We start from the raw sequence: 15,235 nt of genomic DNA on the forward strand, positions 1-15,235 counted from the left end.
GTGCCCAGATCCAGGGTGTCAACAATTTCCTTGTGTTTCTTATTGATAGGTGGAAATATGAGTGATGTGTGTTTCAAGTACTTCCAACTAGTTAGCATCCATATCAGTAGTAATGTGTACGTTGTTTCACTTCAGGTACAAAACCTGTTTTAGTTAATTTTCTCCTGCAACACTATTGTACTCATGACCCTAGAATCTGGGAGAGCAGAATATAGGATATTTCCTTAGAAGTCACTGTTTTCACATGTAACCTAAAAATAAATACATAAATACTGCCCTCAGATTTCTCTCCCAGATGAGCTAGTTTTGTATGTGTGTACATCATTTCTCCATTCCTTTACTAGCCTTAATACCTCCAGCTAGTACAAAGTAGCAAGGCCTTGTAAGAGAGACTGAAAAGCCTAAACCGATAAAGAAGCAAGTGCAGTAAAAGCAGAAGCAAAAATACCTGGAGGCTGTTCTGTTTGAGTTGTGAATAGAGTAGAAAACTATTTTGTCGGTAATGCAAGAGAGGAGAAGCTATTCTTGAGTTCATTGCTGTGATTTTGCCTTATTATAGTGATCTAACACTGTTGTTAGGGGCAGTCGGTGGAGTGTGGGAGCATGGAGCCACCTTCCCAGCAGGTGTTGCCGCAGCTTGATGCGGAAGTGTGACAATGAGGCCAGGGTTGCTCAGGAGCACCGGTGGGAGTACCAGATTGACTCTGTCGGCACACCCACACTGTCCCTACCTTACCACAGTCATGCCACCCACTTTCTCCTGCACCATCCTAGTAAGTAGTAGTGATACTGCTCTTGGGAGAGTGACTCCATGCCCCCTGCCCGGCCATGTGGCTGCTCCTGGATTTTGTTGAATAACGGTGATGCCGGAAAACATACTTCACGGAAGAAATTCACAGGAAAAAAAGTGAAATTATGGAATTGTGTCCTGTGTTGATAATAACTAAGGGTGAAATCTATTGTTCTTTTAAAAACTGATCCCGTGAGTTCAGCATAATTGCACACTAAGGCTTCACTCTTACATACGTTTACTTAGAAATAAGCTGCATTGAAACTCAAGTAGGGTTTGCTTTCTAGCATGCATACATTGGCTTATCCTGTAAGACTTAAGCCAACTTTCAGAGTTACCTGTAATCTACACAGGTACAAGATTTCTAGGATTTTTACTTGCTTTGTGCCCAGAACTATAACATTTATTGCCCTCTACTAAATATGTAAAGTTTTAGATGATTTCTAAACCAGAGGTATCCGTTTTTTGTGTGGAAGGCCAGGAGAGTGTGTAACTCTTGTGGATTTTGAGTTACTCTTTTCTTATTGACTAAAGATGCAGTAACACAAAGAATACCAGTTAATATTCCTAAATGATGCATACACTTTTTAGTTCACATAACTCTGATTTTTTAAAAATCTGTTCTGGGCGTACTGAATAGATGTGATTATTTTTGGTTATTCCTGGTATGTAGGTTATAGATCCTGTGGCACCTCGCTACACTGCTTTGCTGAAGAATGAAGTAGTCACAGTAAACGTTCCTGAAGCTCAAGAAGAGATGAAAGAAGTCGCCAAGCATCCAAAGGTTTGCTAGTTAGTTGTTTTGTTTTAAGAGACACTGTAATGCACTGTAAAACAGAGAACTTGTGTAGTATTCCCAAGTTTGCTTGAAACCATTCTTCCACACTTCCAAAATGTAACAAAGGAAAAGTAAGATTAGTTAGCTCATGGATGGCAGAGCTGATGAAAGAGTAAAATGGGAGTGCAAGGTGACATAATATGCTCTTTAGCACTCTGGGAAAGATCTTGAGAGAAAACAGTTTTTATTTTAGAGTTGGGATGTATGTGCTGAGGCAGGTTGAGGGAGCCCCTGGAGTTTAACTGTCTAATACACCCTGGCACATCCCCAAACCAGGGAGAACACTATGCCAGCTCTGAAGCTGGGGGACCTATCAGCAGAGATGGGAAATAGGAAGGGGCACCCCTTTCACGTTTCTGTGCTCTGCTCTGGTTCGCCAGAAGCAGCTTAGCCATGCTGGCCACATGACCCGGAAGCTGTATACCCGCTCCCTCGGTCAGTAAAGCGAGATGAGTGCCACAACCCCAGAGTCGTCTGCGACTGGACCTAATGGTCAGGGGACCCTTTACCTTTACCCCCTTCACATCTTTTGCCTTTCTGGCTTGAGCATAGCAGTTCTTCCTCCCCAGGCAAGTAGGATGGACCAGCTCATAGTTTAAACCATTTCATTTCAATCCAAAGAAGAATTCACATTAATAGCAAACTCTCCTGCAAAGTTCAGCATTTGTGTATTCTAGGATGAATTGGTGTGTTATACTCTAAAGCAAAAACCTGCAGTGCAACCCTAACCACGTCTACTCAGAATTAAGTTCTATGAGTAAGTGGAGCTTATTGTTGGGCACGTGTTAGGATTGCAGCCTTAACCAAGCATCTGGGTAAGTTCTTTTCTTTCTCGTTAACATGCAGAATGCTGAGGTTGGCTTGAAGCCTGTATGGTACAGTCCCAAAGTGCTGATTGAAGGCGCAGATGCAGAGACGTTGACAGAAGGAGAGATGGTTACATTTATTAACTGGGGCAACATAATCGTCACCAAAATACACAAGTAAGTTTCTGGATCTTGGAACAAGCTGGGATGTTGAATTCCATCGTCGAGAATTTTATTGGGAACAAGAGGTCTGGCTTTTTAAACATTGAAGAAAAGTATGTAATGGATGGGACTGTTAATACTTCAAGCACAGTTCCGTTATCTGTCTCCCCCACCCAACTGCAAGCTTCTGCACCTCCAGAAGCTGTTCTTGGGGGTTCAAGGGATTGTTAGGACATGCTGCAAGGGAGCTGCAACTGCGGGGCAGCAAGCAGAAATTGCATAAGTTGAAGTGACATCTCACAATAGATCCAGCCGAGTGTAGCTTGACTGTTGAATGTGATGGTAGAGGTCCAGCACCAAGGGCCTTCTGCCGGTTCCCTCACTGCGAGAAGCAAAGCTACAGGGAACCAGGCAGAGGGCCTTTTCGATAGTGGCGCCCGCCCTGTGGAACGCCCTCCCATCCGATGTCAAAGAGATAAACAACTGCCTGACATTTAGAAGACATTTGAAGGCAGCCCTGCAGGGAAGTTTTACTGTGTGACATTTTAATGTATTTTTAATCTTTGTTGGAAGCCATGCAGAGTGGCTGGGGAAGCCCAGCCAGATGGGCGGGGTACAAATAATAAATTATTTTATTTTATTTATTTTATTATTTATATATTTATTTAAACTTCTCTATACAAAGCAAGTTAACTGCATGCCACTGATATAACCTAGATACTATACCAGTCATTTATTTGCACTATTTAATCACAGTGTGTTCTGCTTCTGTGTAGGAACTCCGCTGGGAAAATCACATCCATTGTTGCTAAACTAAATTTGGAGAATAAGGACTACAAAAAAACTGCTAAGATCACCTGGTTGGCAGAAACTCCTCGTGCTCCTCCCATCCCTACTGTCTGTGTCAACTATGAGCACTTGATCACCAAACCTGTCCTGGGCAAAGAGGAAGATTTCAAGCAGTATGTCAACAGAAATAGCAAGGTAGCTTGCAACATGTCACCTATTTATATTATTATTACATTTTAAAAATTTCTCTCGTACTTCAAGGAGCTCAAATACGGTCTCCCCACTCCACCCCCCTGGAGTTTTTTCTACCACAGTAAATCTGCAATTTAGCTTAGGTTGTGTGATTGTGACTAGCCCTCAAAATCACACAGTAAGCTTTGTGGTAGGGACAATATTTGAGCTGAAGTCTTCCTAATCAAAATCTGACACTCTAGCCACTATACCATATTGGTTGTATGCCTGCTTTTCTTCCTTATAGATATTGGCTCTCCAAATGAGTTGCCATATTGTAAATTGGGGGCTTTCAGTATTCAGCAAGATGTGTCTTTCCTCCTGGGCTGGCCTCACCCTTGCAATGCCACTACGCTAATTCTTAGCACGTATACTGTGTTGTTCATGGGACGTAATGCTGACTTGATTTTTAACCTGTTTACAGCAAGAAGAATTGATGTTAGGTGATCCTTGCCTTAAAGATCTGAAAAAAGGAGACATAATACAGATTCAGAGAAGAGGCTTTTATATTTGTGATCAGCCATATGAGCCTATTAGGTGAGCAACTGGAAACGCATTCCTTTTGTTTATCCATTTGGTATGTTCTGCCGTAGAATTACCGTATTTTTCCCTCTATTACACGCAGATTTTTTCTCCTAAAAAGTAAGGGGAAATGTCTGTGCGTGTTATTGAGCGAATGTGTGGTCCCTGGAGCTGACAAGCGCGAGTGAAGGCAAAAATCAGGCAAATATCAAAACGTCCGGAGAAGGGAGGAAAGCTGCTGCTTTCCTGCATTCTGCCTCAGGGTCTTACTGCCCACCCGCTTCTGTTTCCTTACTGTGTTTGCTCAAACGGAACAAAGAGCAGAGAAAACCCCTCCCCTCCAGGCAAGCAGAGCGTCCTTCTAAGTCCTCTCCGTGCGTCTGCGACTCGAAGGCAACATGCAGGTTGGGGGGGGGGGAGAGAGAGAGAGCTGGCTGGCTTGTGGGGGGGGGGACTTTTGCCTTCCTTTCCTTCCTCCGGTAAAACCCCTCTCCTGCATTCTTAGCCAGCTGCTTCTCTGCTCACCCCTCTCCTTGTCGCTTCTATGTTTTTTCTTCCCTCCCTACTTAAAACGTGGTTCCAATCACGGATCCACATGGATCCTCAGGATCTTTGCATTGAGTCACCCCAAATTCACCATCAGATCACATAGCAATGATCTGATGCAAAAACAGGGCTGCAATGGTGCAAAAACATGGTTACAAAGCACGGATCTACATGGATCCTCAGGATCTTTGCATTGGGTCACCCCAAATTCACCATCAGATCACATAGCATGTCCATGGCTACAGCCTGCACCAAAAAAATCACGCACCCACTGTTGCCTGGGGCTGCAATGGTGCAAAAACGTGGTTACAAAGCACGGATCCACATGGATCCTCAGGATCTTTGCATTGGGTCACCCCAAATTCACCATCAGATCACATAGCATGTCCATGGCTACAGCCTGCACCAAAAAAATCACGCACCCACTGTTGCCTGGGGCTGCAATGGTGCAAAAACGTGGTTACAAAGCACGGATCCACATGGATCCTCAGGATCTTTGCATTGGGTCACCCCTAATTCACCATCAGATCTCATAACATGTCCATGGCTACAGCCTGCACCAAAAAAATCACGCACCCACTGTTGCCTGGGGCTGCAATGGTGCAAAAACGTGGTTACAAAGCATGGATCCACATGGATCCTCAGGATCTTTGCATTGGGCTACCCCAAACTCACCGTCAAATCACATGTCTGTGGCCGCAGCATGAAGCACAAAAATGATACATCCACTGTTTCATTCAGAATTTTTTTTTCTTGTTTTCCTTCTCTAAAAACTATGTGCGTGTTATGGTCGGGTGCGTGTTATAGAGCGAAAAATACGGTAGATAAGTGTGTTATGGCCATTGCAGAGTTTCACAGCACAAATTCCCATACTTATACTCATATTCCAAACATTCCTGTTTTGTCAGGAGTCCATGTAGATACAAAATTAGAGGCTTGTGGAATGCATTTTGCAAAAGTATATAGAGAAGTGCCTTTGGAGCAGAATGATTAGAAAAGTATGTGTGTGTGTGTAGCTCTTGTGTGTCCTCTTGAACAAATTGAACATCAGGCATCCTGTTCTCTGTAATATCAGGCTGTATATCCCCCCCCATTTGTTGAACCATGCAGATAACAAAATGTAAAGGTTTTATCTATCCACTATTATTATACTCCTAACTCCATTTTAGCATACAGTGGTACCTTGGGTTAAGTACTTAATTTGTTCCAGAGGTCCGTTCTTAACCTGAAACTGTTCTTAACCTGAAGCACCACTTTAGCTAATGGGGCCTTCCGCTGCTGCCGTGTCGTTGGAGCACGATTTCTGTTCTCATCCTGAAGCAAAGTTCTTAACCCGAGGTAGTATTTCTGGGTTAGCGGTGTCTGTAACCTGAACCGTATGTAACCCGAGGTAGCACTGTACTACTATTGCTGCACTGAATTTTCATGAGGCTGGACATCTCATCACAATAGTTGGACTTTTTTGGTGTTTGCCTTCTATTCTTCTGTACATTTCACTAACACACATACCAGTTGACAGCCATCGAACCCCTGATATGTTGGCACTTCATGGAAAAAAACGAGGAAATGAATCCTGCTATCCTCAAGCAACTAGGCCATTACTCTCTGGCATATCATATTGTGCTGAAAGTCACCACTCTTCAGCCTGATCCAGCACTCGGCACTCATCGCTATGCCTGACTGGATGGAGATGCATGCTTTGGATATGCATCTGGGGGTGCATCCCACTGAAAATAGGGCAGTGCGGAGCAACAGCTGTGCATTAGAATGCAGAGGTTGGCCATCTGCACTGCATTAGTTTCAATAGGATACACATCACATGCACATTGTGCCCCAGCCGCTCAACTAAGCATAATTGGGTTGGGGCACAGGAGCATCATTCTGGTTTCCTTGGCAATGGACACATATTTTCTCTTCTTATACTGGCTTCCCATGGCACTTGGCCCTTTGTGAAATGGCAGATAACTGAAAAAATGCTGTAAATAAGAAACCTGTTTTATCAGAGGTTCAAAAGCTTTGGGGACGCCTCAGATTAGTTACTATTTTGCTAGACTGATACCATTAGGAGAACAGCAAGACTACAAACAGTAAGCAGATATTGATGCTGAAATAAATTACAAGTTTGTCCAGCTGGGGGTATTACTATTTTTACAATTTTCATATGTGCATTTATTTTTATACAAATACATGTTCTTTTGATATGTATAAAATTACAATCAGTGTGAAAAGAACTACATAGATCTAACCGATGCACTGTAGCACACCTTTACCTGGGAGTAAGTCCCACTGAACCATGGGAGATTTGCCTGGTAAATATGCATAGGACTAAGTTACATATCCCATTAACGTAGCAGGGAAATTGAGCTCACGCTTAACCCTTTCTCACGCTGGAATTTAGATGCTTGTATTTTAGAAGTGTTGTATTCACATTTTCTATATTATGCCAATCAATGGGAGATAATCATGAAAAAACCAATTGATGTAATCTTTGTAGTCCATACAGCTGTAAAGAAGCCCCATGCATTTTGATTTATATCCCTGATGGGCATACAAAAGAAATGCCAACATCTGGATCTAAGGAGAAAACCAAGGCAGAAACGGCAAAGAAAGAGGTAAGGAAACCTAGTGTATTTTGATTGTTCGTCAGAAGGATGTTTGGGATGCCTGGCAGAACTGTAGAACAGGTGTAGAATGGAGGAAACCTGGCTTGACAGCAGCACATATAAAAAGAACTCCAGGTTTATAGTCTTGTCATATAAATCATCATCATCAGAAACTGAACATGAGTCAGCAGTCTTACCTGACTGCAAAAAGACTGATGCAGTTTTATGCTGCTTTAATAGAACCATGGTTTCCAAGTCATGAGAAGTAACACTTCCACTTTATTCTGTGCTGGTCTCACCTCATCTGGAGTACTGTGCCCAGTGCTGACCCCTGCATTTGAAGAAGGATATAGACAAATTGGGATGGGTTCAGATGAGGGCAGTGAAGATGGTCAGGTGTTTGGCAAACTACACTGCTATAAAAGTGTTCCAGGTTTTAAACAGCACAGAACTAGTAATCAGACTTGGGAAACACCTATGCTAACCAAAGTTGATTCATTAAAATATACTATTTTAGTTTATTTTCAGTTTTTCTCCTCCTTTGCAAACATTGGGTGCTATCCTGTTCTTGGTGGGTGGAGGATAAAAGAGACATTTGTAGTAGGTCTTTGCATATTGAAGTGCCCTGACCAACTTTGCTGCGGTTCTACTTGAAACGGCAAGTTTTTCACCAGCAGTGTTTTAATTCTCTTTCATCCAGTTTGATTCATTGTAAAGACATGTATTCTTTTTTCCCAAGGCTGGTACTGCACTGAAAGGACGATCTGCTCCACTTGTGGCTGACGCTTCTCATGCTGCAGCCCCTGCTTCAGTCGAAGACCACTTGGCTCTTTACAGCAAGGTGTCTGCCCAAGGAGATGCAGTTCGTGAATTGAAATCAAAGAAAGCAGCAAAGGAAGACGTTGATGCTGCCGTGAAACAGCTGCTAGCCTTGAAAGCAGAATACAAGGAGAAGACGGGTCAAGACTACAAGCCTGGGAATCCTCCGGTCGCTGCAGTTCAGGCCCAGCCTTCCAAGTGTGAGGCTGCCAGTGCCACCCATCTAGACAGCAAGTCTCTTTATGATAAAGTAGCTGAGCAAGGGGAAGTGGTTCGGAAGCTAAAAGCAGAAAAAGTGCCCAAGGTTAGTGTTTGAAGAATAAGCCTGGATAAGAAGGAATTGAGAAGTGATCGTTGCAACCTTGTATCAGGTGGATGATAGATCTGTCTTTTCTGTTATTTATAAAAGTAGATAGACAAAGAATAACTCCTTGGGCAGGACTACCACTAACCTTAACAGAACAGGAGAAGCTGGGGATGGTAAACATAGGTCTGGCAGGAGAGAAAAGGGATTTTTAAAAAAACCATCTATGGTAGAAGTGTCAAAAGATAAAATATTAATTAAAAGTGGTGGTGATTAATTCTGCCCCCCCCATTAATGTCCCCAAAATAATGGCCCTCTGGTATCTTTGCTGAACTATGTGAAAGTGGATATTGCACCCATTTTCTGGACGGGGTGGAGATCAGTGTTGCACTATGACGAACATTCCGTCTGCACAAGCATTGCAGCTTGCCAGAAAAGAACGATCCCCCTTCTCCTGCTCTGGTGTATTCACCTTGCGACTTCCCTCTCTGCCGCACTAATGTGATCCAAAGGAAAGCAGAGCAATACATTTGGCACCAGATTGGCTGCAGGAGTTGCTGAAAGGAGGCATACAAGGTGCCATCCATCTGTCTTAGGGACTCCATTCTGGATTTGTGTAGGGTTTACTCCTTAGCCTTTTCTTCTCCCAGATATACCCTGCAAGGCAGCAGAGGTTTAGGATCAGAGTCTCCCTTCTCCTAGCTGGGCTACCTTCCCAGGTTGACGAACCCCATCTTATTACATACCTGAATCCATCCCATAGAATACAAATAAAACTTCAGTTAAGGAGCACTCTATGCAAAGCAAAACCTTAGTTGTTGGTTACATTCAAATAGCTTCATTAAGTGAAGGGCATATGATGATTTATGGGTTCTATTAAGCCTCTTCCTGATTTTTTCTTTTTGTCAACTTGATCGTGTGCATCCTAACTTTCGTATCTACTTTTCTACATGCTTTTCTGTCTTTTCCTCTCTTTTTAACTGTTCTTTCGCTTCCTGTTGTAGGATCAGATAGATGCTGCTGTGAAAGTGCTTTTAGCTCTGAAAGCAGAATATAAGCAAAAGACAGGCCAGGAATACAAACCTGGAAACCCAGCAAAGAGTTTGCTTCCTAGTTCAGCTCCTTCTGCTCTTCCTTCTTCCATGCCCCTCTGTCCAGTAGTCTGCAAAGCTCTTTACAGCAAAGTGGCAGAACAAGGCGAAGTGGTTCGTAGACTTAAGTCAGAGAAAGCAGCAAAGGTATAATGGCCATGACGGCAGAAAGAGTGCTGAACATTATGTTTTTAAGATGCATGATTAGGTCCTTGAGCAATTCACAAAATTTAAAAAATTGTATTCTATTTTTTTCAGTATTTTTATTTTTACTTTTGCAAAGTATTACGCAATATTTGGTTTCTCTCCATTTTCACTTATTGCATGCAAGACAGATGATTCTTTTGTCCAAGCAGAACAAAACTTTGATATCAATGCTAACAGTTAAATTTATTTGTAGATTTATCATTTTATCATTTGCACTAGCCCGCTTAATCTTCAGTTTCATATTGGAAAATTTTGCATTAAACTTTTCCATTCTTAACCGATACGTATTCTCTCTCTGCTTCAGGATCAGATAGATGCTGCTGTGAAAGTGCTTCTTGCTCTAAAAGCAGAATATAAGCAAAAGACAGGCCAAGATTATAAACCGGGACATCCACCTGCAGTTCCTCTTTCCTCCTCCTGCTCCTCCTCTTCTTCCTCCTCCCTGTCCTCTTGTGCTCCTCTGTCCTGCAATGGTTTGACATCTTCTAGCCCAGTAGACAGAAACGTTCTGTACAATAAAGTAGTTGAACAAGGCGAGCTGGTACGGAGACTCAAAGCCGAAAAGGTGTCCAAGGTAGAATAGTGGTTTTATTATGCATGTGTTTTTTCTCTGTTCATCAGCTGTGCATAATTCTGATTTTGGCAGAAGTTTTTTTCAAGGGACCAGGAAGTCAAGATTGTATATTGTGCTGTTGTTTCACTCCTGCAACACACTTCTGCTTGTGCAACAGTACAGCCCCTGCACACCCTCAAAATCAGTTCCAGAGGGTTGGAAGATCCTCCGCAGCAGATTTTGGGGGCAAATGGGAGTAGGAGAGGAAGGTGAAAATTTTGTTGGCCAGCATTGGATGCAACTCTCAGTAACTGCTAATACTTTTCTCCATATATCTGGATCCCATTGTGGGGGAAACAAGGCCATTTTGAGGGAGCAAAGGAGCAGAAAGGAATCTGCCAATATAAAAGCTATTGCAAATCTATGTAGTGTTGTTAACATACCCTTGGATATGCAGGCAGGAAACTAGAGGTATATACATGCATAACTCTTGGAATTGTGACATGAATGCTCTCCCAATAATACTTCCCATAGGATAAAGTGGATGAAGCTGTAAAACTCCTCCTTTCCCTAAAAGCGGAATATAAAGAAAAGACTGGTCAGGATTATAAGCCAGGACAGTTACCAGCACCTCAAGCACATGCCTTAAACCAGCCGGCAAGCACAGAAACCAGTGGCCCTGACTCTGCAGAAGCAAAAGCTCTCTTTAACAAGGTTGCTCTCCAAGGAGAAGAGGTCCGGAAATTGAAAGCGGAGAAGGCAGAAAAGGTAATACTGTTTATTAACAGTTTAACGTGTTTGAGTGGGTCCTGGGATACTCATCACATTTCCTTTAACTTAAAATTTTATGCTAATATCCTGACCTGCAGTTGCAAGATGGTCTCTTTTCAGTGTCAAGTATTCTGCAGGTATGCATCTGGAGAAATTTGGAATTTCGCAGCATTTGTAAAATGTAAAAGCATCCTCTCTTAATTCAGCCTATTCTCCTTTCACTCGGAAGTGTATCATGAGCATTTATCGCCACCTTCTGGCCAAAGGCAGAAAAAGGAGTTTGAGGGAAGTAGCCGCTCCAGTTTTTTTTCTCCTGCCTTTCATTGACGTGCTCATCTTTACTTCAGCTCCTGACAACATTTGTCCTCTATTTTTCTATTTTCAGACCCCTGGTGATCTTTCAATGCAATCCACAAATATCCTAGACTTAAATATATATATATAAGATTGTTGCAAGATGAGGCAAACTGTGTATGTTGACGTAATTGTTGTTTTGCACAATGCTGAAAACCTTATGCCTCTTAAAAGCAGTTGCTGGATTCCTAATTGAGGAAGGAGCCTGCTTCGCAGGCCTGTCTGATTGGCCACTGTGAGAACAGAATGATAGACTACATAGGCCTTTCTTAGGTTTTAGTTTCAGTCTTACTTCATCATTATATTACTGTTTGCATAGCAAATGTCCACAGCATTGGCCCAGGTTCACTCAGAGAGCTTCATGGCTAAGCAGGGATTTGGACCCTGGTCTCCCAGAGTTCAGCACTAACCATTATGCCTGGCTGTCCCCTCCCTTTCTGGTTGCCTAATATGAAATCAGACCAGTAGTCCAGTAGACTGGTATTGTCTGCTCAAGCTGTCAGCAGCTCTCAAAAATGCTGGGCAAACCTCTACCAGTGATCCTGTTTCCTGATGATGTTGTGCACCGAGTGTGAACTTTCTGTGAATTATATTCCATACTACCGAGTTACATGTCCTAACAAGGAATAGTACACATATTTTGGCTACAGAATGTGAGGATTCCACTTTCGGGACTCTTCGGGGGTTGCTTTTATGGTGATTATAGCCTCTCGCCAGATGTCTCAAAGCATTTGGGTAGTTTTAGTTCTAACACCAAACAATGGTGCTTTTACCTCTCTCATGAAATCTCCTTGGTTAGTAATTGACTGTGGTTTTTCCCCAAACTGCACTTTGCTGTGATGCCGAAAGAAGAAAAGCATAGTTGGTTCAAGCTTTGCAAACCAGAATTGAAAACTAGCTTTCCAATCTTAGTTTGCTGGTTTGGATATGACAGCTAATCACGACTTGCAGAAGTTTCATTGAATTTCTCCCTTTCAGCGTGCATTCTGTAGTTTCCCCAGTACGTATAATTAATGTACCTTGCCTATTCTATGCAGCTAACTATCATTTCATTTCTTTTTGGTTACCTGTGTTTCCATGGGAATGGTGTCCTCCCCAAGGATAAGATTGATGCTGCAGTGCAAGAGCTGCTTCAATTGAAGGCGCAGTACAAGACACTGGCGGGAATAGACTATAAACCAGTCTCTGCAACTGGAGCAGAAGACAAAGACAAGAGGAAGAAAGAGAAAGAGAACAAATCCGAGAAGCAAAATAAGCAACAGAAGCAGAATGAGGGCCAAAAGAAAGAATCACAGAAAGACCAAAGTGGTGGCAGCAACTTCTCCTCAAATGGACCAGGAGATGGTCAGGGACCTAAGAAACAAACCAGGTGAAATTTCTACTTAAAATATAGTCTGGGCAGCAGGGTAAAGGAAAGAATGTAGTGTTAAAATTGGTATTGTGCTATAAGGGAGATAATGAAGGCAAAAACAATAACACCCCAACCCTTTATAGTACTGCTGGGTTGTTTTTACGTTAAAATGTTATAAATCATTTCCTGTTCTTTTGTTGGGCTTGGATCCCTTCTAACTATTGCAACATCACTACCGACTTGTTTGCTAGGTTTTGGGTAGAATACACAAAATAGACAGTCCTTGTCCAGACCGCCTACAACAAAAGCCAAGGAAGAGGAGCTAATATGGACATAATAAAATTTGTAGCAGAAGTATCTTTGGGGTTGTGGTAGTCCATGGGAGATATTCTTTGAGTAAAATTGTGGCTTATAGGAATTGTATATAGGAAGCTGGCCTGGCAAAAGCATGGAGATGTTTCAGGTGAAAGAAATAGCAAATGTGAAAGGGGGAAGGGATTTTTCTTTTCATAAGTATGTATTTTTCCTGACACCATGAGAGCAAAAAGAGAACTACCCAGTTGCGGAGAATGAGGTAGGGCACCACTCCTGCCCTGTCCTCCTGGCTGCTTGCTGGGATCAAGTGAGGACAAGGTAGCACTAGATTGGCACCATCAGCTCAGTGCTCCTGTGCCCCATCCGGGTCCCACTGAGCAGCAGTGACACAGCTCAGAGGGTGGCATAGTGGTGCTCCAGTCCTCCTCACCATGACTGGAGCTACCAGAACACTCGCTGGGGTTTCCCCCCTTCACATTTAATATGCTCTTTCCCCACTAATTGTATTGTTATTTGAGGGAGCATGTCAGCTTGAAGACTCTTACCGTTATATAATAAATTTGCCTGTTTAAATTCATTGAAATGTTTAAACATTTAAATTCATGTCTGGATAGTTTTAACAGTTTTTTGAAATAAAGCAAAATATTTAAAGTGGGCTGTTGCTTTATTATGGCGGTTGTTTTTGAGGCTAAGATTATGCTTCTATCTTTCTAATATACTACAGGTTGGGGCTAGAGGCTAAGAAGGAAGAGAATCTATCTGACTGGTATTCTCAGGCAAGTATATCTTGAGTTTTACCTGGGAGTGCTCTTTCACAGTCTTCAAAATAATGTACTCTTAAGAACAGTTTTTGCAGCTAAACTGCAATCAAGAACGAACCTTGGTTGCAGCTCCTGGCTTGTCTAAAGTGGTTGCTTGGCATCAGATTTAATGCTAAACCAAACCATGGCTCAGCCCCAGCCTGTGCAGCAGCCACAGGAAAAGGGTACAGTGGCTGAGATCCATATGTTTGCTTACTAAGCAATGTCTTGCCTTAGTGTTACATGCAAACCGGTCTCTACATGGGTGCATTTGGATATTTATGGTTCTAATAAAAGATAAACACCTTTCGTACATGAATGTTCAGTGCTCATTTCCATTGAAAGTCATGCGTTCAATTTTATTTCTATTTGATACTTTTAAAACTTGCTGCCGACAACACGATTTTCGTGACACTGAAACACTGATATTTCCTTTAAAAGGTGATCACAAAATCAGAGATGATTGAATACTACGATGTGAGTGGCTGTTACATTCTCCGTCCCTGGGCTTTTTCCATCTGGGAAAGCATCAAAGAGTTTTTTGATGGTGAAATCAAGAAACTTGGTGTGGAAAACTGCTACTTTCCAATGTTCGTATCCCAGGCTGCGTTGGAAAAGGAGAAGACACACATTGCTGATTTTGCCCCGGAGGTAATCTTATATCACATTATTAATAATAATGTATGGAATTTAAGTTTACAATTTTGAGCTTCAATTGATAAACAGAATTCACATGTGCCACAATAATTTTTTTAAAACAAAATTGTACCCACCGTATTATTAAGAATGACATGAAATATATTTATAAAAAGTAGTATTTTCTAAACTTTTACATTCATTGATTTCAGGTTGCCTGGGTTACAAGATCTGGCAAAACAGAGCTGGCTGAACCAATAGCTGTACGTCCTACTAGTGAAACAGGTACAGTCTTACAAATTTAAAATAAAATACTACAGCTAAATAGTCCCTCTTTCCTATCAATTAGTGATGTTGGCTTTTGTAATAACTGAAGTTCATCTACTCATGAATGAAAGCAGGTAGAGTAGGGGAGAAATCAAGTATTTTGTTATCAAGAAGTGTGGTGTTAGAAGTGGTTAGAGTTGTAGCTGTGAAGCTCACTGAGCGACCTTGGGCCATGTCACTCACATTTAGCCTAACCTACCTTACAGGGTTGTAGTGAAGATTTCTGTGCACGTCACCTTGAGCTCCTTCAAGGAACGCTGGGATATAAATGCAATGAGTAAAATGCAATAAATAAAATAAGGAAGAAACAAGATGAACAACATGTTCTCATGTATTTAAATTTTAAATATAAAGAATTAGCCTAACACTTAGGGTAATATCCAGCAGCATGCCAGCAGATAGGATGGGATTTCCCTTTCC

At 42.1% G+C, this 15,235-nt stretch overlaps 1 protein-coding gene across 9 annotated transcripts in view; it reads left to right on the plus strand.

Moving 5' to 3' along the window:
- The window catches only part of EPRS1 (glutamyl-prolyl-tRNA synthetase 1), a 40,564-nt gene that overhangs the window by 15,593 nt on the left and 9,736 nt on the right, over positions 1–15,235 (plus strand). For 4 of the 9 annotated variants that reach the window (XM_053383120.1, XM_053383121.1, XM_053383118.1 and 1 more), the window contains 13 exons: positions 1,464–1,574; positions 2,475–2,611; positions 3,373–3,580; positions 4,041–4,153; positions 7,179–7,296; positions 8,027–8,410; positions 9,415–9,648; positions 10,013–10,282; positions 10,796–11,029; positions 12,487–12,755; positions 13,777–13,828; positions 14,294–14,503; positions 14,701–14,773. In XM_053383120.1, the coding sequence (XP_053239095.1) occupies positions 1,464–1,574; positions 2,475–2,611; positions 3,373–3,580; positions 4,041–4,153; positions 7,179–7,296; positions 8,027–8,410; positions 9,415–9,648; positions 10,013–10,282; positions 10,796–11,029; positions 12,487–12,755; positions 13,777–13,828; positions 14,294–14,503; positions 14,701–14,773 (2,413 nt within the window). The remainder of the gene's footprint in view (positions 1–1,463; positions 1,575–2,474; positions 2,612–3,372; positions 3,581–4,040; positions 4,154–7,178; positions 7,297–8,026; positions 8,411–9,414; positions 9,649–10,012; positions 10,283–10,795; positions 11,030–12,486; positions 12,756–13,776; positions 13,829–14,293; positions 14,504–14,700; positions 14,774–15,235) is intronic. The other 5 variants (XM_053383127.1, XM_053383126.1, XM_053383124.1 and 2 more) reach the window with 2 other exon arrangements.

Source organism: Podarcis raffonei, chromosome 3 (assembly GCF_027172205.1).
Source record: "Podarcis raffonei isolate rPodRaf1 chromosome 3, rPodRaf1.pri, whole genome shotgun sequence".
Taxonomy (NCBI): Eukaryota; Metazoa; Chordata; class Lepidosauria; order Squamata; family Lacertidae; genus Podarcis; species Podarcis raffonei.